This window comes from Anomaloglossus baeobatrachus, chromosome 6 (genome assembly GCF_048569485.1).
Source record: "Anomaloglossus baeobatrachus isolate aAnoBae1 chromosome 6, aAnoBae1.hap1, whole genome shotgun sequence".
In the NCBI taxonomy this organism is placed as follows: domain Eukaryota; kingdom Metazoa; phylum Chordata; class Amphibia; order Anura; family Aromobatidae; genus Anomaloglossus; species Anomaloglossus baeobatrachus.
This window is the reverse complement of record NC_134358.1, coordinates 547,726,339-547,749,010: the sequence shown is the minus strand read 5'-3', so window position 1 is coordinate 547,749,010 and position 22,672 is coordinate 547,726,339. Positions and strand designations below refer to the sequence as shown.

At 44.2% G+C, this 22,672-nt stretch overlaps 1 protein-coding gene across 2 annotated transcripts in view; it reads left to right on the top strand.

Annotated features, from left to right (window-relative positions):
- Positions 1 to 2,865: 2,865 nt before the first annotated feature.
- Positions 2,866 to 22,672, top strand: part of CDK6 (cyclin dependent kinase 6) — a 206,428-nt gene continuing 186,621 nt past the window's right edge. Inside the window, exons 1-2 of one of the 2 annotated variants that reach the window (XM_075315643.1) lie at positions 2,866 to 3,179; positions 9,675 to 10,128. In XM_075315643.1, coding sequence (XP_075171758.1) covers positions 9,893 to 10,128 — 236 coding nt within the window. In that variant the 5' untranslated portion in view covers positions 2,866 to 3,179; positions 9,675 to 9,892. Of the gene's footprint in view, positions 3,180 to 4,010; positions 4,033 to 9,674; positions 10,129 to 22,672 lie in introns of those variants that run through there. The other variant, XM_075315644.1, reaches the window with a different exon arrangement.

The window sequence follows — 22,672 nt, the reverse complement described above, 5'->3', positions numbered from 1 at the left end:
CATACACTGCTGTGTGCTCGGTGCTGGCTGTATACAGTCATACACGGCAGTGTGCTCGGTGCTGGCTGTATACAGTCATACACGGCAGTGTGCTCGGTGCTGGCTGTATACAGTCATACACTGCTGTGTGCTCGGTGCTTGCTGTATACAGTCATACACTGCTGTGTGCTCGGTGCTGGCTGTATACAGTCATACACGGCGGTGTGCTCGGTGCTGGCTGTACACAGTCATACACTGCGGTGTGCTCGGTGCTGGCTGTGTACACGGCGGTGTGCTCGGTGCTGGCTGTATACAGTCATACACTGATGTGTGCTCGGTGCTGGCTGTATACAGTCATACACTGCTGTGTGCTCGGTGCTGGCTGTATACAGTCGTACACTGCTGTGTGCTCGGTGCTGGCTGTGTACACGGCGGTGTGCTCGGTGCTGGCTGTGTACACGGCGGTGTGCTCGGTGCTGGCTGTATACAGTCATACACTGCGCTGTGCTCGGTGCTGGCTGTATACAGTCATACACGGCGGTGTGTTCGGTGCTGGCTGTATACAGTCATACACTGCGGTGTGCTTGGTGCTGGCTGTATACAGTCATACACAGCGGTGTGCTCGGTGCTGGCTCTATACAGTCATACACTGCTGTGTGCTCGGTGCTGGCTGTATACAGTCATACACTGCGGTGTGCTCGGTGCTGGCTGTATACAGTCATACACTGCGGTGTGCTCGGTGCTGGCTGTATACAGTCATACACTGCTGTGTGCTCGGTGCTGGCTGAATACAGTCATACACTGCGGTGTGCTCGGTGCTGGCTGTATATAGTCATACACGGCGGAGTGCTCGGTGCTGGCTGTATACAGTCATACACGGCAGTGTGCTCGGTGCTGGCTGTATACAGTCATACACGGCAGTGTGCTCGGTGCTGGCTGTATACAGTCATACACTGCTGTGTGCTCGGTGCTAGCTGTATACAGTCATACACGGCGGTGTGCTCGGTGCTGGCTGTATACAGTCATACACTGCAGTGTGCTCGGTGCTGGCTGTATACAGTCATACACTGCTGTGTGCTCGGTGCTTGCTGTATACAGTCATACACTGCTGTGTGCTCGGTGCTGGCTGTATACAGTCATACACTGCAGTGTGCTCGGTGCTGGCTGTATACAGTCATACACTGCTGTGTGCTCGGTGCTTGCTGTATACAGTCATACACTGCTGTGTGCTCGGTGCTGGCTGTATACAGTCGTACACTGCTGTGTGCTCGGTGCTGGCTGTGTACACGGCGGTGTGCTCGGTGCTGGCTGTGTACACGGCGGTGTGCTCGGTGCTGGCTGTGTACACGGCGGTGTGCTCGGTGCTGGCTGTATACAGTCATACACTGCTGTGTGCTCGGTGCTGGCTGTATACAGTCATACACTGCTGTGTGCTCGGTGCTGGCTGTATACAGTCATACACTGCTGTGTGCTCGGTGCTGGCTGTATACAGTCATACACTGCTGTGTGCTCGGTGCTGGCTGTATACAGTCATACACTGCTGTGTGCTCGGTGCTGGCTGTATACAGTCATACACTGCTGTGTGCTCGGTGCTGGCTGTATACAGTCATACACTGCTGTGTGCTCGGTGCTGGCTGTATACAGTCATACACTGCTGTGTGCTCGGTGCTTGCTGTATACAGTCATACACTGCTGTGTGCTCGGTGCTGGCTGTATACAGTCATACACTGCTGTGTGCTCAGTGCTGGCTGTATACAGTCATACACGGCGGTGTGCTCGGTGCTGGCTGTATACAGTCATACACTGCTGTGTGCTCAGTGCTGGCTGTATACAGTCATACACGGCGGTGTGCTCGGTGCTGGCTGTATACAGTCATACACGGCGGTGTGCTCGGTGCTGGCTGTATACAGTCATACACTGCTGTGCGCTCGGTGCTTGCTGTATACAGTCATACACTGCTGTGTGCTCGGTGCTGGCTGTATACAGTCATACACGGTGGTGTGCTCGGTGCTGGCTGTGTACACGGCGGTGTGCTCGGTGCTGGCTGTGTACACGGCGGTGTGCTCGGTGCTGGCTGTGTACACGGCGGTGTGCTCGGTGCTGTCTGTGTACACGGCGGTGTGCTCGGTGCTGGCTGTGTACACGGCGGTGTGCTCGGTGCTGGCTGTATACAGTCATACACTGCTGTGTGCTCGGTGCTGGCTGTATAGTCATACACGGCGGTGTGCTCGGTGCTGGCTGTACAGTCATACACGGCGGTGTGCTCGGTGCTGGCTGTGTACACGGCGGTGTGCTCGGTGCTGGCTGTGTACACGGCGGTGTGCTCGGTGCTGGCTGTGTACACGGCGGTGTGCTCGGTGCTGGCTGTGTACACGGTGGTGTGCTCGGTGCTGGCTGTACAGTCATACACGGCGGTGTGCTCGGTGCTGGCTGTGTACACGGCGGTGTGCTCGGTGCTGGCTGTGTACACGGCGGTGTGCTCGGTGCTGGCTGTGTACACGGCGGTGTGCTCGGTGCTGGCTGTGTGCACGGCGGTGTGCTCGGTGCTGGCTGTGTACACGGCGGTGTGCTCGGTGCTGGCTGTGTACACGGCGGTGTGCTCGGTGCTGGCTGTGTACACGGCGGTGTGCTCGGTGCTGGCTGTGTACACGGCGGTGTGCTCGGTGCTGGCTGTGTGCACGGCGGTGTGCTCGGTGCTGGCTGTGTACACGGCGGTGTGCTCGGTGCTGGCTGTGTACACGGCGGTGTGCTCGGTGCTGGCTGTGTACACGGCGGTGTGCTCGGTGCTGGCTGCCCCGGGGATCTGCAGGGAGAGAGCACAGAGCAGAGGAGGCGGCGGCGCTTTGTAGTCGGGGTGGAATGCGGAAATGTACAGACTGACTGTGTCAAACTTTTAAAGAGGGGTCAAATCACACTGAGCAGCGTGGGAAAAGCTGCAACAAAAAGAGCGAGAGCAGAGGAAGGAGGCGGCTGCTATGGGACAGCTGCAGTGTGGTGCCCGGAGCCCGGCAGCCCCCGCTCTCTGGTGACCCTGCCCCTTATGCTGCACTGAGGATGGCTGTGCAGAGCGGAGCAGAGCTACCTGTGTGGCCCGGCCGGGGCTGTGCAGCAGCAGGGGCCATGTAACAGAGCACCAGGACGGACCTCCGCTCCAGCCCTGCCCACACGTGGATGCCCAGTGCTGCTGTGCCCTGCTGCAGGTAAATATCACCCTGTGCACCGGTGCTAACACTGCATTGTGGAGATGCCATGTGCTCTGTAACCCTTTATGCTCTGCACACAGCCTATGAGCCCCATACATGTAACCATTGCTCCAATCGAGCCCATATGCAAATCCATACGCGATTTTTTCTCAAATTATTTTCCTTTTTGTGCGTTTTTTTTACCAGTAAAACGCCAAAACAATTGACTTGCTGGATTTTAAAAAAGAAAAAATAAAAAAAATTCTGTAAAAATGCAGCATTTTTTTCTGCTGAAAATAAAAAACGCTTCGTGTGAATGAGCCCTATCTGTATTTTTACTGCGGCGATCTATTCCCAATGAGACCCTTTTATTTAAGATCAGGGTGTTAAATGTATGACATGACGCGTTTCAATCCTACAGACAAGACGGTATGAAACTATAGTCCTTTAATGCTGCGTTTTTGCAGTATCTAATAATCTTTGGGGGCTTATATGTTAGATGTATTCCTTACCCCAATGGAAGCAATAACAGTGTCCTCATAGCCATTATAGATCGGTATACCCTTTACGGAATCTGTTAATAAAAATGTATATACTGTTTTACATTGGTTGTCTATAGGCGATTTATTACACAGTATATTTAGATGTTGGGGAATCCTCTGAACTTATCCCCCTGATTAAATGCATTTTTAAAAGACTGATTCCTTGAAGAGAAAGACAGTAATAACATTTCCGATCGGGCACAGGTGACGGTTAAGGGTTAATGGGACCTCATGCTTGAAAAACGTGTATTCATTTAAAGGTCCAGGCACGCGGCAACATCTGCAGAGAGCAGCAGTAACGTGGTCCACATAGAGCGCAATAATACCATGTAATATGTTATTTCATTAAGGTTCAGAGAATTTTGGGGTCCATCACTAGAAACCTCGTGAGCCCCCAACTACTGGCATCAGGGGGGCTGGCAGTTAAACAGTTTATGTGAGCCTCCAACTACCGCCATCTGGGGAACTGGCAGTTAAATAGTCCATGTGAGTACCTAACTGCTGGCATCAGGGGGGCTAGCAGTTAAACAGTTGATGTGAGCCCCCAATTGCCGGCATGAGGGGGGCTGGTAGTTAAACAGTTCATGTGAGCCTCCAACTACCGGCATCAGGGGGGCAGGCAGTTGAACAGTTCTTGTGAGCCTCTAACTACCAGCATCTGGGGGGCTGGCAGTTAAACAGTTCATGTGAGCACCTAACTACTGGCATCAGGGGGGCTGGTAGTTAAGAATTTCATATGAGCCCCCAATTACCGGCATCAGGGGGGGCTGTCAGTTAAGTATTTCATGTGAGCCCCCAATTACCGGCATCAGGGGGGGGCTGGCAGTTAAACAGTTCATGTGAGCCCCCAATTACCGGCACCAGGGGTGGCTGGCAGTTAAACAGTTTGTTATAGTCACCATCTAAAACTAAAAAAAATGAAATCATAGGACCTGATCCTTAGGACCCCAAAACTTTTAGTCCCCTTCTGCTTTTAGTTTTAAAAGCCTATTTTAGACTGAGTTCACACGTCCAGTAATCATCCGTTAAAACAGATCTGTTGGCAAAAATGTTCTGCAATCACAATTTTTTTGTCCATTGTTAAATAACTGATTTCTGCAAGATCTGTTTTTTGTTTGTTTTTTTAACAATGAATTGTATGGAAAATGGATCCGTTAACTGATTGCTATTTATCTTCCATTTGAAACGGATCCAGTAAGAAAAAAACGGGTCCGTTACAAATGCAAGAAAAACGGATGACGAAATAGCAATCCATTTTCCATAGACTGCAATGTTAAAAAAAAAAATGAAACCTGCAAAAATCAGTTATTTAACAACGGACAAAAAAAAAGTTGTGTTTGCAGAACTTTTTTGTCAATGGATCCATTTTAACGGATGATTACAGGAAATGTGAATGCAGCCTTATATGTATCCTCCTGTTTGTTTATTTTTGTGTTTACCTTTGTGGTCAGGGTTTGAAAATGTTTTTAGTTGATTCATCATTTGCAAAATTTTTACACGTTTCCCCCCTCTTGTTTTATGTACATCAGTAATTTTTGCGCAAATCTTGGTACATTTTAACATTACATGTGACTTTTTGCAGTAAAAAGTAGCGAAGAAAAAGCTTAAAGACAAAAATAAAGTTACCCAAAATTTATGAAGAATTTGGTGCAAAAAGAAGGTCAATCAATATCATAAAACAAAAAAAAAAGAATAGTGCATTAGAAAAAAAACAGCAAACGATGAATTGGGCCCATAGTTTTTTTCATTCCCAAAAAAATTGGATGCAACTTTTTTTTTTCATCAGCTGGGATGATATATTGATTTGTCTATACTGACAATTGTAAACGTATGAAGAAGAGATTTCTACTGTTATATATGGGTTTTTGGCTAGAGGGACGGCGTAACTGGATTGGACTTAAATAAATTAATTAGTTTATCATTTAATATTATTACTATTTTAAATAACCAAATTTGATATAATTAATTTATAATTATTTATCATTCAAAGGGAATCTGTCACTAGGTTTTTGCCACCTAATCAGAGACCAGCATAACGTAGGGGCAGAGATCCTGATTCCAACGATGTGTCACTTACTGGGCTGCTTAGTGTAGGTTTGATACAATCACTGTTTAATCAGCAGTAGATTATCATTACAGGACTACTTGGTGTGCTGCAGGTACTCCAGTATATTAATGAGCTCTGTATATCTGCTAGATCTGCAGCAGAAAAAACATTGATTTTATCAAAATGGCATCAAACAGCTCAGTAAGGCCAGTTTCACACATCCGGCTTTTTGCCGTTTTGCCGGATCCGGCGCTCTCCCGTACAGTTAATACAGTACAATGACAGCGCAACAAGCGCCGGTCACATGCTGTCATGTGACCGGCGCATGTGACCCGGAAGTTACAGCGCTGTCATTGTACTGTATTATCTGTACGGGAGAGCACCGGATCCGGCAAAACGGCAAAAAGCCGGATGTGTGAAACCGGCCTAAGTGACACATCGCTGGAATCAGGATCTCTGTCTCTACATTATGCTGCTCTCAGATGGGGTGAAAGATTCCCCTTAGGCTATGTTCACACGGCTTTTTTGGTAAGTTTTTGCTGTGTTTTTTTTAGCTGCAGATTTGCCCTGGTTTCATGCAAACCCATGCTAATAAAAAGCTTTTTAGGCTATGTGTCCACGGTAGAATGTACCTGCGGATTTTTCTGCATGAAAATCCGCGACTTTCGCGGCAAATCCGCACCCGCGGATTTGCCGCGGATTTACCGCGGATTTTGATGCGGATTTCTTTTTTTTTTTTTTCCCCATTCTATACCCAAAATCCGCACCAAAATCCGCAACAAATAATTGACATGCTGCAGATTTTTCCGCATCAAAATCCGCGGCAAATCCGCAGCGGAAAAATCCGCAGCATGGACACAGCATTTCCAAAATGCCATTGAAATGGCTTGGAAGTGCCGCTGCTGCAGATTTTCGGGAAATCCGCGGCAAATCCGCGGCAAAATCCGCGGTAAATCCGCAGCGTGGGCGTCCCAGCAAAGTCTATGAGATTTCTGAAATCTCATGAGCGCGCGCACACACACACACACACACACACACACACACACACACACACACCCCCCTGCAGATTTTTTCCTGACTGTTTTGTCAAATAACTGTGTTTTTGCTGCAGATTTCAAAGAATGAGCATGACAATTCTTTGAAGCGCTTTTGCAACGTATTTTCATTGATGCAACCCATTTTTTTTTAGAAAAAACGCAGCAAATCTGCACCACAAACGGCACTATAAACCGCAACAAAAACGCAGATGACTCAAAGGAGATTTCCTTCCACAAGATCAGGTTTTGGTCAGGAAAAAAAATGCACCAAAAAAGCTCTGTGTGAACATAGCCTTAGGCTATGTGCCCACGCTGCGGAAAATGCGCGGATTTTGCCGCAGATTTTTCGCGGAAAAGCCGCGGATTTACCAGAAATCTGCAGCACAGCTACTCCCCAGCCATTTCTATGGCATTTGGGAAATGCTGTGCCCACGCTGCGGATTTTTCTGCAGCGGAAATCGTGAGGATTTTCGTGCGGAAAAATCTGCAGCATGTCAATTATTGTTGCGGATTTTCGTTTGGATTTTGCCTATTCAATTGAATTAAAAAAAAATCGCAAAATCCGCAATAAATTCCGCGTCAAATCCGCATCAAATCCGCACTTATGAAAAGGTGCGGATTCCGGGGGAAAGCTGCGGATTTTGATGCAGAAAAATCCGCAGATACAGAGTCCCGTGGGCACATAGCCTTAAAGCGGGTATTTCCATTGCCACAGGAATTTCCATAAATGTATGGAAAATGTGAATCAGAGTAATCGGACCTGCATCCATCTTACCAATGGAGTCATAAAGCGCCCAGCGGGAGAGGTCGTTGTATGGGACTTATGACCACATTTTGGAATGAAAATGAAAGCAGCAATTGGCATGGCCCCATACTAAAGATGGATGCATCTACAAGAAATTCATGGCATATTGTGTCAACATGCTATAAATACTGTACATGAGAGAGGAATGCCCATTTATGATAGAGGGGTGTTAAGATAGGCAGTCGTGTATACAATGATGGAGGGTTATGTCTCCAAAACCATTTTGCCATAAATTTATCATAGGACTGGCAACGCATAATAGGCCTCATTTGTTGCCCACAGCAACAAATCAGAGATCAGCTTTCATCTCTTAAACAACTCTGGGAAAGTGAAAGCTGAGCTATGATTGGTTGCTATGGGCAACTAAGTATGTTCCCATGTGGAGAGTTTCTATGAAGCTGTCCCATATATACAGTATATATATATATACATATATATATATATATATATATATATACACACACACTTATATAACTGACCCTTTTCCTCCCTTTTGGATCTCCCGCTGTCTTTGGCTCCATAAACTTGGTCGAAAGCCGATTTCTTATGATTCCAGCCATATGATGCATCAACTTACCGTAACATTGACAGCTCACAATGAACTTTATGTGATTACATGAAGGGATTTATATACATATAGTTATATATTTTTGAGAATTAAAGGGTTTTTCCCATGACAGTCATTTGTGGCATAGCCATTGGATATGGTTTAGGCTTTGTGCACACACTGCAGATTTTCTTCATGAAATCTGCACCTTCTGGCAGAAAAACGCACTGAAAAACACACCAAAAAAGCATACTCTTTTTGGCCTGCACCTTTTTAATGAAGTCAATAGGTAGAGGGGCTAAAAAACGCAGGAAAAAATGCTCCAACAATTGACATGCTGAAGATTATTTTTGCACCAAATCTGCAATTAAAAAATAAGCAACGTGTGCACAGAACTTCAGAATTCTCATTGACTTTGCTAACATAAAGATAGACATGAAGATTTGGGCCACAATCTGCACCAAATCTGCAGCAAAAAACGCACTGTGCGCACACGCCGTAAACTTAAAACGCAGGTCCCACTTTTGACACCCATTAGAAAAGAGGTACCATTAAAAACCCGCGCACAACTGATGAGCGACCGAAAAGGTGTCCGTGCACGTGCCATCTTCCACCCTTCGCTGCTATCAGAGTTTCGAATACAGCCGAGCTAACTTTGAAGTAAATGGAAAGAAATGGCGCATGCGCAGTCACATCCTCTGTCACTGTAAAAAAAAGAAACATTTTTTTTATGTCTTTAATGTCCGATCTATCAAAATAAAAAATACACAAAATACCCCTTCAAAAATAGAATTGTTTGCTGGCCACCCCTTTTTTCCTAAAAAAATGCAATAATAAGCCATCAAACAACATATGTACCCTAAAATGGTATCAATAAAAATGTCATCTCGCCACACAAAAAACAATCCCATATAAGAAAATCTAAAAAACTTATAGGTCCCAGAAAATGCGACACAAACCAAATATTTATTTCAAAGTTCTGATTTATTTTTTTTACATTAAAATACAAAAAAAAACCCTTATAAGTTCAGTATCGCCATAAGTGTATGCATCACACGAAACATATTGCCAGCTCATTTTTACGGCAAAATGTACGCTACATAAACAAAGCCGAAAAAAAAGTGGCAGTATTTCGTTTTTTTCCCCATTTCACCTAGTTTGTATTTTTTTAATACCATTTTTTGATAAGTTACGGTATATGATAAAGAGAATGGCGGACATGACAAACTACAAATCGCCCCCCTCCCCCCAAATAAATAAGCCCTCATATGACTATTTCGACATAAAAATATATATATAAAAAAAAATTGTGATGGAAAAAATTGAAAAGAACAAAAACAGTCATGAAGGGATTAGTAAAAACCCAATTTTATTTTTATTGTTATTTTACTGGTTATTGCACTGTAATAACACTAAATAGGTTTTTCTGCAGTCCTATGTAAAAGTTCTGGTGTCATGGTTAGAATAGACAAGTGTGAATTGGATGAGTGCTGGTGAAAGTGTATCACACGCGTTTCGCTGTTTCTTCCCTCCAGATAATGTGATCTCCTTGGGCTGGTGCTATCTATGTGCTGCTTCCTGCATCTCTCCGTCCAGCTGTGCGCGGCTCTGTCTGCAGCTGTCATAGGCAGCTCCAGCTTCTTCTGACCATCCCAGTCCTCCGTCCGCATCTGGATTGCAAGAAAGAAAAGAAGAAAGTGTGAATCTTGGGCTCCTATCTTGTTCCCTGGACCTCCCTCCCCCTCCAAGGGTGATGATGACGATGGAGAAGGACGGCCTGGCAGATCAACAGTATGAGTGTGTGGCGGAGATCGGGGAGGGGGCATACGGCAAGGTGTACAAGGCTCGGGACCTGAAAAATGGAGGGCGCTTTGTTGCCCTGAAGCGAGTACGAGTACAAACTGGAGAGGAGGGGATGCCACTGTCCACCATCCGGGAGGTGGCGGTGCTACGACACCTAGAGACCTTTGAGCATCCTAATGTGGTCAGGTGAGAACAGGTCACGACTCATTTCAGAATGCAAAGTATAACGCAGCCTGGGCATTCATTATTTTATTTCAGCTGCTGCAGAACCTCTTGGACTTGTCTGTTTCCATTTTGCATCTTTATGTTATTAAACATTTCCTTCAATAGCTTATTTCTATCAGTTTCTGGGAAAGTTGGGTGACAACCTATACGGGCACCACAACGCGTTTCGCCCTCATTTCACAGTTATGTCATGAGATTTGCCATTGTGAAGTAGGACAAGCTGGGTGAAAACCAGAAACAGAAATATGTGAAGGATGATGACTCAGGGAGGTGAATATACCGGGGAATTTTTTGGAGGCAACGTCCTGAAATTACTATTACGACTTCTTTTTCTTACTGTTTTTTTTGTTGCTGGTTTCACACTTCATAATGTTGAGCGTCTGCTTAGTCAGAGTCTGATACAATTCACTTGTCATCACGGGCTTATGTGGCAAATCTGAATCATATCAACCGTAAGCCATATTGGTAAAATATGTAAATATATATATATATATATATATATATATATATATATATATATATATATATATATATATATATATATACTTACAGAAAATTCTAAGAATAAAGTTCTGTGAACATGATATAGTCCAGATTCATATGTTCTGTAGTAGCTGAGGAGTATATTATAAGGTTCTGCAGCAGCTGAGGTGTGAATTATGAAGTTCTTTAAAAGCTGGCGTCTGTATAATGAGGTTCTGCAGCAGCTGAGGTGTCCTTTGAGGTTTTGCAGAAGTTGAGTTTTTTATTATGAGATTCTACAGCAGCTGAGCTGTTTATTATGAGGTACTACTGCAACTGTAGTGTGTGTCATGAGGTTCTGCAGCAGCTGCGGTCTTCATTATAAGGTTCTGCAGCAACACAAGTGTTTATAATGAGGTTTTGTTGTGAGGTTCTGCAGGAGCTTAATGTTTCCGAAATCCGTATATAGCAATGTTTTTATTGGCTTATTCTACTTTTTTAATATGATATTTACACTTATATTTAGATGATTTGTGTATATTGCCTACCCACTTCCTTTAATAAAATGTGCACACACTTGCTGCTTAGTTAAGTCATCCCGGGCCAGAAATATAATGAAAGATGTAGATAATAATCATGTACAGTAGATAGAGTCAGCACATGTTTCTTGGTTGATAAACAATAAAGTGTCCAAGATACACACACACATTATATATATATATATATATATATATATATATATATAATCTATATCGGATGAAATAAGTATTAAACACGTCATCAATTTTTTTATGTAAATATTTATCTCCAGATGTAAGTAACAACCCATCCAATCCATTCAATCCACACAGACATGGAAATCAAACCATGGATGGCTCACTGGTTTTACCCATCATGAGATGTTTCTTGTGTGGCACCTTGGTAATGAGACACCTTTTTTTTTATACGCCATCAGTTGAACCAACTGATATTATTTTTCACTTAGTGACAGAATTGCTTTCTAATCATTAATAGATTTCAGCTGGTGTCATAATTTTCCTTGACTTCTTTCACCTCTCTTTCTTCATGTGTTCAATACTTTTTCCCTGTGTCATTTCTTATTATTACATATAACTTAAAATTAAAATGTATGGACAGCTATGGTTTGGTTCATTTGCCTGTGTAGATTGGATGGGTTGGTACTGACATGTGATGAGAATTTCATGTCAATAGCACCATTAGAAATATACAGTGACAAGCAAAAGGGTAACAATGTTCTGAACTTTTGACTTTCAGGCTCCATATTTCACCATCCACTACAGTTACAGTTTTTAGCGTGAGACGACCTTCATTTTATAGACAATCATCTTGGCTATCTCTTACATAAATTGACTTGCAGCTATTTAGCATATGATTAGTTATGCAGATTCTTGTCTTGTCACTGCATTGTTACATTTTTGGTTTTTAAAATCAAAATTTTAATTTTCATTATTTTGATAGTATTTTGTAAATCCATCCTTTGCTTTCAACACTGCCTGAATCCGGCTGGGCATGCTGTCAATCAGAATCAAGCAAGTCTCTACCGATATCTGACCCCAGGTCTCTTCTACACGTTACCAATGTTGGTGTATACTGGTCAGGTCTCTTCTACACATTGCCAATGTTGGTGTATACCGGTCGAGTCACTTGGGGATGTATACAGGTTTATCTTCATCTCTACCCACAAGTGTTGGATTGGGTTGAGGTCTGGGGACTCTCGGGACAATCCAGCTCCTCTACTTCATTGTCATTGAACCATTTCTTTGCCAATCTCGCCGTTTGCTTCGGGGCGTTGTCCTACTGGACCACTATGTTGTCCTTTTCATACCCATAGTACTTGAATATATGAAGTAACTCATCTTGTAGGATACTCACGTATAGCTCAGCATTGAGACCACCATCCATCCTGGTCAAGTATCCAACGCATTTGGCTGTAAACACCCTCATATCATGAGGCTTCTTCCACCAAACTTGACAATCCCTCACAATTTCTCGCTCTGTCAGCCCCTTTTCCCTTGTTTCTTCCAGGCCCATTTGCCCCCATCAGAGCCGTCTTGATTTTCGTCTCATCGCTCTAAATCACCCGTTTCCAATCTTCTATTTTCCACTTTTCTGTAAACTCTAGCCAACACTTTTTATGATGATATTGAAGTTGAGGCTTCTACACCTTTTTTCGGGCCACCATTCCAGACTCGTGTAATGTGCGTCTCACGGTGCTTGCATGGACGTCTGTGATCTCACTATTATGAAGCATATGAGTCGCCTCCACTGCCGGGTTTGTGGCTCCAGAACTGATAGACTTTGTGATGAGCGACTTGTTGACTCCGATATTTTGCCTGGACGTCACCTCTTGGCTTTTGAATGGAGGGACGGACTTCACTTCTTATTCTTTCAATTTTCATAGCACCCACATTATGCAGTTTGGCAATTATCTTGGCTGAGAGTTCGCTATCGATGAGCTGGATGATGCTGTTTCTCTTTTCTTGGGAAATCTTCATGGCTGTTCTTTAATTCGAACTAGTGACTTTCGATTGGAAATCAACCTAATAACACACTGAGCTATGAGGGAATGTGAGAACAGGTTGTAATTTGTAGTATATAAAAAGAAAAACATTTTTCAAACACCAGGAGCAAAACAGTAACAATACAGCGACATGATAAGAATCTGCATAACTAATCATATGCTAAGTAGTTGCAAGCCAATTTTATATGTGAGATAGCCAAGATGATTGTCTATAAAACAAGGCTGCTCCTTAATTTCACTGATTACGACTCCAACTCTGACTCTGACTCCCTTATACATGACTCATATTTGTGATAAATTTAGGCTGCTTTCCCACTACGTTTTTTTAACATGCGTCATGAACGGTTTTTTTTCTGCAAAAGCGGATCCTGTTTTTGCAAAGAAAAACGCATGTGTTATTTTGCAGGATCCTGTCACTTGAAGTTTATGGGCGGGCATTGGAGTCATGTGATCGGGAGTGAGGGGAACTGAACGTGATAGACTGGGAGCCGGCATCTGACAGCTGCGGTAAGCTGTAACCAAGGTAAATATCGGGTAACTAAGTGAAGTGCTTTGCTTGAATACCCGATATTTACCTTGGTTACGAGCCCGCAGCTGCTAGGAGCCGGCTCCCTGCACACGTAACCAAGGTAAACATCGAGTAACTAAGAAGCGCTTTGCTTGGTTACCCGATATTTACCTTGGTTACGAGCGTCTGCCGCTCTCAGGCGGGGGAGAGAGAGAGGGGAGGGGGAGAGAGGGAGGGGGAGAGAGGGAGGGGGAGAGAGGGACTGATCACGCCAGGCTGGTTTCTGGGCATGCTCAGTAGAGCAAGCAGGATCCTGTCTATCAGCATGCCAGCGTTCACATACGTTTGCGTGCTGTTTAGTCAGGATCCAGCGATTTGCAGTATTTGGACGCAGCTCAAAAACGAGTCGCTGGATCCTCACTATAACGCACGCAAACGCAGGTGAACGCATCTTGACGTGAGTCCATTGCAAATGCATTGAAATGAAAACGCATTTGCACTGGATCCGTTTTTGCGTTAAAAAAACGTTCATGACGCATGTTAAAGAAATGTAGTGTGAAAGCAGCCTTACTGTAGTAAAATGGTAACATCCGGCTTTTAATCATTATTATGATGCAATAATCAAACAGTTTATTTAGAACATAAAATATATTTATTGGAATACAACTTAAGAACACAAACATTTTAATACACTATGCAGTAAGTGGGGAAAAAAAACCAGTTTTCAACAACAATGTACAGAATAACATTTGTGCAGTCTATGAATTTGTTCTGAGAAATAGTATCACCTCCATCAGATCCTCCTTCATAGATGTCCTCAAATCTCACCTAATCATTTTAAGGTTGGAGAACAACCTGTCTACACTAACTTGGGTTGGTGGCAAAGCAGTGACCACATGGGCAGCATCTGTGACAATCTCAGGGTATAAAGGAATTGCCTCATGCACAGTCAGTTTTGATGAATGGTTGAACTCTTCTACTTCTTTAGGAGAAAGTGAAAATTTTGCTGAAATATGGTCAATCTGTTTGCTTTGGGGGTGGAAGCTTTTTCACTGCGGCAATGCTTTGCCTGCTCTATGTCATCGAAATACTTTTCAAAATTAAACTCCTTATCTGATGAGGCTGAAGATACAGCAGCAGTAGCACTGGCAGGATCCAAGTTCTCTTGCCAGTCGTGTAACTCACTCATCCTAACTGCTACCTCTGTCAGAGCTTCTTTTCTTTTAGTAAGCTGTTGATCATCCAGCAACATACAATGGCTTGGGTCCAGATACACACCTGCCAGAAGAATTTTATTTTCTAATAGAAGTCTCTCTCTCAGTTTTATTGAAGCAGCAATGTCATCTGCGATTAAACCTCCTCTTTGGGACAGCAAGTTCTTCCACTCCTTTATGAAAATGCCGAGACTTAAATCCTCAGCTTGTAATTTTTTAGTCACTGTAAATGGGTGATGATACAAATTCTTCAATTCAGCCACCTGTGTCCATTAACCTTTATTTAGTGTTACCTGAGGGTTGGCCATATCTACAAAACAAAATGTTCAGCTCAAGCAATTGCTCCATCATTAAATAAGTGCTGCCCCACCAAGTGCCTTGATCAATAATTGCCCCTTTTCCAGCTTGTCTTCAAGATGGAATTAATTTTAGGGGTTCTGGCAGCAATAACCAATTTCCTCACTTTGCCAATCAGAGTTCCACCCTGTCCCTCTTGCATACTATCTCTTATTTCCAGCTGCAGCGTGTGCACAACACAGCGCATGTGATGGACAGATGAGAGATGTGAAGCAGCTTCAAAAAGATCATCTAATTCTAAAGGATCATTTTGATGTTTATTGAAAGTTTAGACTTGCTTAAAGAAGTATTTACCTTAATCCTACTTTCCTGTTCACTCTGGAGTCTATAGCAGTTCTGAGATGATTGCAAGTATTCTTTGTGTTGTTGTCTTTACCCTTATCTGTAGAGTAGGAGTTTCACTACCTATATCATGTAGCTGAAGTGCAGCACAGATTCATCTCAACTAAAAACCTAGATTCTTTTATCAGGAATAGAACAGACAGTTTTAGGACATTTTATAATGTTCCCAAATTCTTATAAAAAAATATTAATAATGTACTACATTGAACCGCTGTACCCAATTTATTATATATTTTAGGAGTCAGAGTCGGTCCATTTTATTCTGACTCCACCAAAATTAACTGCGACTCTGACTCCACAGCACTGCTATAAAATGAAGGTATTCTCAGGCTGAAAGCTGTAGTGGATAGTGAGGTACGGAACCTGTAAGTGAGAAAATCAAACCATTGTTACCCTTTTGCTTATCACTATATTTACCTAGAAAATTGGTGAGGTGTTCAATAGTTATTGCACCCTCTGCGTATGTGTATGTATATGTACATATATATATATATATATATATATATATATATATATATATATATATATATATATATATATATATATATATATATATATATATATATATATATATATATATATAATATATAATATATAATATATATATATATATATATATATATATATATATATATATATATATATATATATATATATATATATATAATATATTCTGTAGTTTGTGGAAAAGATGCTGGAAGAATTAGTGATGAGCGAGCACTACCATGCTCGGATGCTGAGTACTCATAACGAACAGTAGGACGCTCAGATGGACGCAACTGAGTATAATGGAAGTCAATGAGGGACTCGAGCATGTTTCCTGAAGATTTGCCGGAAAAATGCTTGAGTCTCCCATTGACTTTCATTATATTGCGGGTACTCGAGCATCCAACTGCTCTTAATGAGTACCGAGCATCCGAGCATGGTAGTGCTTCTTCATCACTAGTTAAGAGTACCGAGCACCTGAGCATGGTAGTGCCCGCTCATCACTAGTTACAAGTACTGAGCACCCGAGCATGGTAGTGCTCACTCATCACTAGTTACCAGTACAGAGCACCCGAGCATGGTAGTGCCCGCTCATCACTAGTTACCAGTACTGAGCACCCGAGCATGGTAGTGCCCGCTCATCACTAGTTACGAGTACAGAGCACCTGAGCATGGTAGTGCCCGCTCATCACTAGTTACGAGTACCGAGCACACGAGCATGGCAGTGCTCACTCATCACCAGTTACGAGTAGCGAGCACACGAGCATGGTAGTGCCCGCTCATCACTAGTTATGAGTACTGAGCACCTGAGCATGGTAGTGTCCGCTCATCACTAGTTACAAGTATTGAGCACATGAGCATGGTAGTGCCCGCTCATCACTAGTTACAAGTATTGAGCACATGAGCATGGTAGTGCTCGCTCATCACTAGTTATGAGTACCGAGCACCCGAGCATGGCAGTGCTCACTCCTCACTAGTTACAAGTACTGAGAACCCGAGCATGGTAGTGCCCGCTCATCACTAGTTAAGAGTATTGAGCACCCGAGCATGGTAGTGCTCACTCATCACCAGTTACGAGTAGCGAGCACACGAGCATGGTAGTGCCCGCTCATCACTAGTTACAAGTATTGAGCACATGAGAATGGTAGTGTCCGCTCATCACTAGTTACAAGTATTGAGAACATGAGCATGGTAGTGCTCGCTCATCACTAGTTATGAGTACCGAGCACCCGAGCATGGTAGTGCCCAATCATCACTAGTTATGAGTACTGAGCACCCAAGCATGGTAGTGCCTGCTCATCACTAGTTATGAGTATCGAGCACCTGAGCATGGTAGTGCCCGCTCATCACTAGTTACGAGTACTGAGCACATGAGCATGGTAGTGCCCAATCATTACTAGTTACGAGTACTGAGCACCTGAGCATGGTAGTGCTGCTCATCACTAGTTACGAGTACCGAACACCTGAGCACGGTAGTGCCCGCTCATCACTAGTTACAAGTACTGAGCACCTAAGCATGGTAGTGCCCGCTCATCACTAGTAAGAATGCTTTCAGAATTAGAAGTCTGAAGTGTGAATAGTTTATTTTTATTAACAAAATGCTAAGTGAATGAACAAAAGAGAAATTTAAATCAAATTAATACTTGGTGTGACCGACCTTTGCATTCAAAACTGCATTTGTCTTCTTTTCAGTCACTTCTACACAGTTAGTGAAGGAAGTTGTCATGGGTCATGGAGGTTGTTCCAAATATCTTGGCAAAATGACCCCAGATCTTCTGTTCTGCTGCAGAGTTAATTTGGAGCCAGTCATACCCTGATGGTATTGTACAATGGATAAGTGCTTGCCTATATATCTCAGCATTTAGGACACCATTAAGCCGGAGCAAATCCTCAACTCTATAGGATGAAATGCGGCTCTACACTTGCAGGCCCTCCATTGTACTTCCCTGTTCCTGCAGACCCTCATCATTGTGCTGCTCTCCAGAACTTTGGTGAACAATCTGCCTTGTGTTATAGTGAAATATTTCTGATTCTGACTCCTCACCAGTCCACAGCACTTGCTGACATTTTTCCGCACCACAGTTCCTTTGTTCTTGTGCATAGTTGAGTTGCTTGGTTTTGCCGGTTGACAATCAGGTTTTTGGGCAGCATCAACAGCAGCCTCTTGGCCACTTTTCAGAAAGGGGACTGTTCTCCTTCACTGTGAATCTCCCATATAAGAAAGGCCCAATACGGTTATAGTCCGCTGAAGAAGGGGCTGTGTCATTGTTCTTCATCTTTTAGGCCTTTACTGGCAGCTGAGCAGTGGAGCCTTCGATGCTATGATGGAGCTTTCTCCTTAAGAGAATTCAGGGTTTTCTTTAAAGATGCCAACTCTTTCCTGCACCACTGCTGGACAAAAGTGACTTCTAAAAACTGGCAGTAGTTTGGGAGCTGATTTTGAGTCCATCTTCAACCTGAAAAGATTCAACTAGCTCATCTTAAATAATGCCAGCCCATAGCAGTCCTCACCTCCACTTTGATGGCGACTATGTGGAACGGAAGGTCTGTGCCTGTTACTGATCTAGCCATGTGCCTATCCAACTGGGCCGTCAAGGACACCTTGTACTTCTGTACTTGTGTGTCTTGCTCAGTGGTGGTCGGGTTCAGCCTCCTTACCTTGGACGTGTCCTGAGCACTGAACACCTTGTACTTCTCTGTCCTGTTCAGTGGTGGTCGGGTTCAGCCTTCTCACCTCGGCCATGTCTGTGAGCAGTGAACACCTTGTACTTCTCTGTCCTGTTCAGTGGTGGTCGGGTTCAGCCTTCTCACCTCGGCCATGTCTTTGAGCAGTGAACACCTTGAACTTCTGTGTATTGCTCAATGGTGGTTGGGCTCAACCTTGTCACTTCAGTCGTGTCTCTGAGCGCTGACCACCTTGTACTTCTGTGTCTTGTTAAGTCGTGGTTGGGTTCAGCCTCCTCACCTCAGCTGTATCTCTGAGCGCTGACCACCTTGTACTTCTGTGTCTTGCTCAGTGGTGGTCAGATTCACCCTCTCCACCTTGGCCGTGTCTCTGATCATTGAACTTCTGTATATTGCTCAATGGTGGTCGGGCTCAACCTCTTCACCTCGGCCGTGTCTCTGTCACAGAACAATATGTACTTCAGTGTCTTGCTCAGTGGTAATCGGATTCCGCCTCCTCACCTCGGTTGGATCTCTGATCACTGAACACTTTGTACTTCTGTGTCTTGCTCACTGGTGGTCGGATTCAGCCTCCTCGCCTCGGTCGTGTCTATGAGCGCTGAACACCTTGTACTTCTGTGTCTTGCTCAGTGGTGGTTGGGTTCAGTCTCCTCACCTCGGTCGTGTCTCTGAGCGCTGAACACCTTGTACTTCTGTGTCTTGCTCAGTGGTGGTCGGGTTCAGTCTCCTCACCTCGGTCGTGTCTCTGAGCGCTGAACACCTTATACTTCTGTGTCTTGCTCAGTGGTTGTTAGGTTTCAGCCCCTGATGAAACATTTCCATTAGAGGGCTCCCTGATAATCAGGAGGGGGATATTTAGTGGCATTTACTGCTGGCATACAGTGGAGTGACAAAAGTGACAAATGTATATAGACCAACAAAGCAAGTTTAGGTCTTGTATGGGCCGATGCTCACCTCTCTTGATTAAGTTCACCCACGTTTGGGGTGGGAGAAATGCAAAACGGATTATAACTAAATTTGTAACTTTTGTACCAAATAAAAGTCATTAATAAACTCCCCCCAGGATGAAAGTAAGTCCATGTATTATTTCTATTCACGATGCGTTCTTTATAAAAATCAGATTTATAAATCTATTACTGACATGGAATTAAAAATATAGATAGTTGCTGCCATTTGTCGCCACAAGAGGGAGCTGACAGCAAACAAGTCATGAAGTCATCTGGAGCCTGATAAATGGGCAGCAGGCTCTGGGATTGGAAAAACAATGTTTTTTGTGTTCCTAAATTTTTTGGTAGGTTGCTGCAAGGGGTATCTGCACAGTGTCGGGCTGGGGTGGCAGGGGCCTACCAGTAACATTGACTCTGGGGGTCACTGATCAACTACATTCAAATATTACATTCACAAATGTACCTTATCTTCTATATAATAATATACTGGGTAGTTTGTAAAATGAATGAGATCCTTCTTTTGTCTGCACATAGTGAAACAAGTGAATTGTGTCAACTACTGATCATGTTTGATGGGTAAATGACATATTACTGCAAAGGGGGCCCACCAGAGGATTCTCCAGCTCTCCGGTGGGCCAGTCCGAGCCAAGTTGTGCATCATCGGTTGCTTATCTGAAGATTCAACAAACGTAGGAAAATGATGGTGCATTGATGATTTGTTGTCCTTGTCCACTACGGTAGAGTTGAGGCTTTTGCACCTTTTACACACCATATTCTGCCTTATTCCAGCACACCTCAGACCATTAAGGCGTTTGACAAATGGCATTACTAAATTATATGGCGGTATTATTTGTGCAGGTGTTTTCCATGAAGGTATTTACATCCAGCCGTATTCTGGATACTTATGCTTGAAATGACCATCTGTAAAACTCAATTGCGCAGTTATATTGCTTTTCAAGAGCTGCAAGGTCTGCATTATATACAGTACAGACCAAAAATTTGGACACACCTCCTCATTCAAAGAGTTTTCTTTATTTTCATGACTCTGAAAATTGTAGATTCACATTGAAGGCATCAAAACTATGAATTAACACATGTGGAATGAAATACTTAAAAAAGTGTGAAACAACTGCAAATATGTCTTATATTCTGGGTTCTTCAAAGTAGCCACCTTTTGCTGTGATTACTGCTTTGCACACTCTTTTGGCATTCTCTTGATGAGCTTCAAGAGGTAGTCACCGGAAATAGTTTTCCAACAGTCTTGAAGGAGTTCCCAGAGATGCTTAGCACTTGTTGGCCCTTTTGCCTTCACTCTGCGGTCCAGCTCACCCCAAACCATCTTGATTGGGTTCAGGTCTGGTGACTGTGGAGGCCAGGTCATCTGGTGTAGCACCCCATCACTCTCCTTCTTAGTCAAATAGCCCTTACACAGCCTGGAGGTGTGTTTGGGGTCATTGTCCTGTTGAAAAATAAATGATGGTCCAACTGAACGAAAACCGGATGGAATAGCACGCCGCTGCAAGATGCTGTGGTAGCCATGCTGGTTCTGTATGCCTTCAATTTTGAATAAATCCCCAACAGTGTCACCAAAGCCCCCCCACACCATCACATCTCCTCCTCCATGCTTCACGGTGGGAACCAGGCATGTAGAGTCCATCCATTCACCTTTTCTACAAAGACACGGTGGTTGGATCCAAAGATCTCAAATTTGGACTCATCAGACCAAAGCACAGATTTCCTCTGGTCTAATGTCCATTCCTTGTATTCTTTAGCCCAAACAAGTGTCTTCTGCATATTGGGAAAAATGGTGTCCTTTTTAGTGGAAACATTTCTAAGATAAGTGGCTTTTATTGTTTGTTTTCCTTGTCACAGTTTAAAGGGGACCTCTCACCAGGTCGTAAGGGACCAGTTTTTTGAGTATTCTTTTTTTTTTTTTTCAATAGAGCTGGAGAAAAAAGTGTTGTGAGACTCCAAGTCGCCTGCCCTGCCAGTGCATTGTCTCTGTAACAGTGGTTGGCACGCAGCACCGCACCTTTAAGACTTAACCTTTCCAAAACTGAACTTCTTCTACTCTCTCCGTCTTCTAACCGTCGTCCTAAACCTGACATCTCCCTCTGTGTGCGGCACCATGATAACTCCTAGGCCGCAGGTCCGCTGTCTGGGTGTTATACTTGACACCGATCTTTCCTTCATATCCTATATATAATCTCTTGCCCGCTCTTCTCGCCTGCACCTCAAGAACATCTCTAGAATTTGCCTCTTTCTCACCATGAAAACTACAAAAGCCCTCACCGTGGCCCTAATCCACTCTCGCCTTGACTACTGTAACTCTCTATTACTGGCCTCCCCCTCACTAGACTCTCTCCTCTACAGTCCATCCTTAATGCAGCAGCCAGGGTCACCTACCTGGCTAACCGCTACTCGGACGCTTCCTCTCTGTGCCAGTCATTGCACTGGCTGCCCATATATCACAGGATCCAATTCAAATTGCTTGTTCCCACAAAGCTCTCCACAGTGCGGCACCCCCCTACATCTCCACCCTCCTCTCTGTCTATCACCACAAAGCTCTCCACAGTGCGGCACCCCCATACATCTCCACCCTCATCTCTGTCTATCACCACAAAGCTCTCCACAGTGCGGCACCCCCTTACATCTCCACCCTCCTCTCTGTCTATCACCACAAAGCTCTCCACAGTGCGGCACCCCCCTACATCTCCACCCTCATCTCTGTCTATCACCACAAAGCCCTCCACAGTGCGGCACCCCCCTACATCTCCTCCTCATCTCTGTCTATCACCACAAAGCTCTCCACAATGCGGCACCCCCTACATCTCCATCCTCCTCTCTATCACCACAAAGCTCTCCACAGTGCGGCACCCCCTTACATCTCCACCCTCCTCTCTGTCTATCACCACAAAGCTCTCCACAGTGCGGCACCCCCATACATCTCCACCCTCATCTC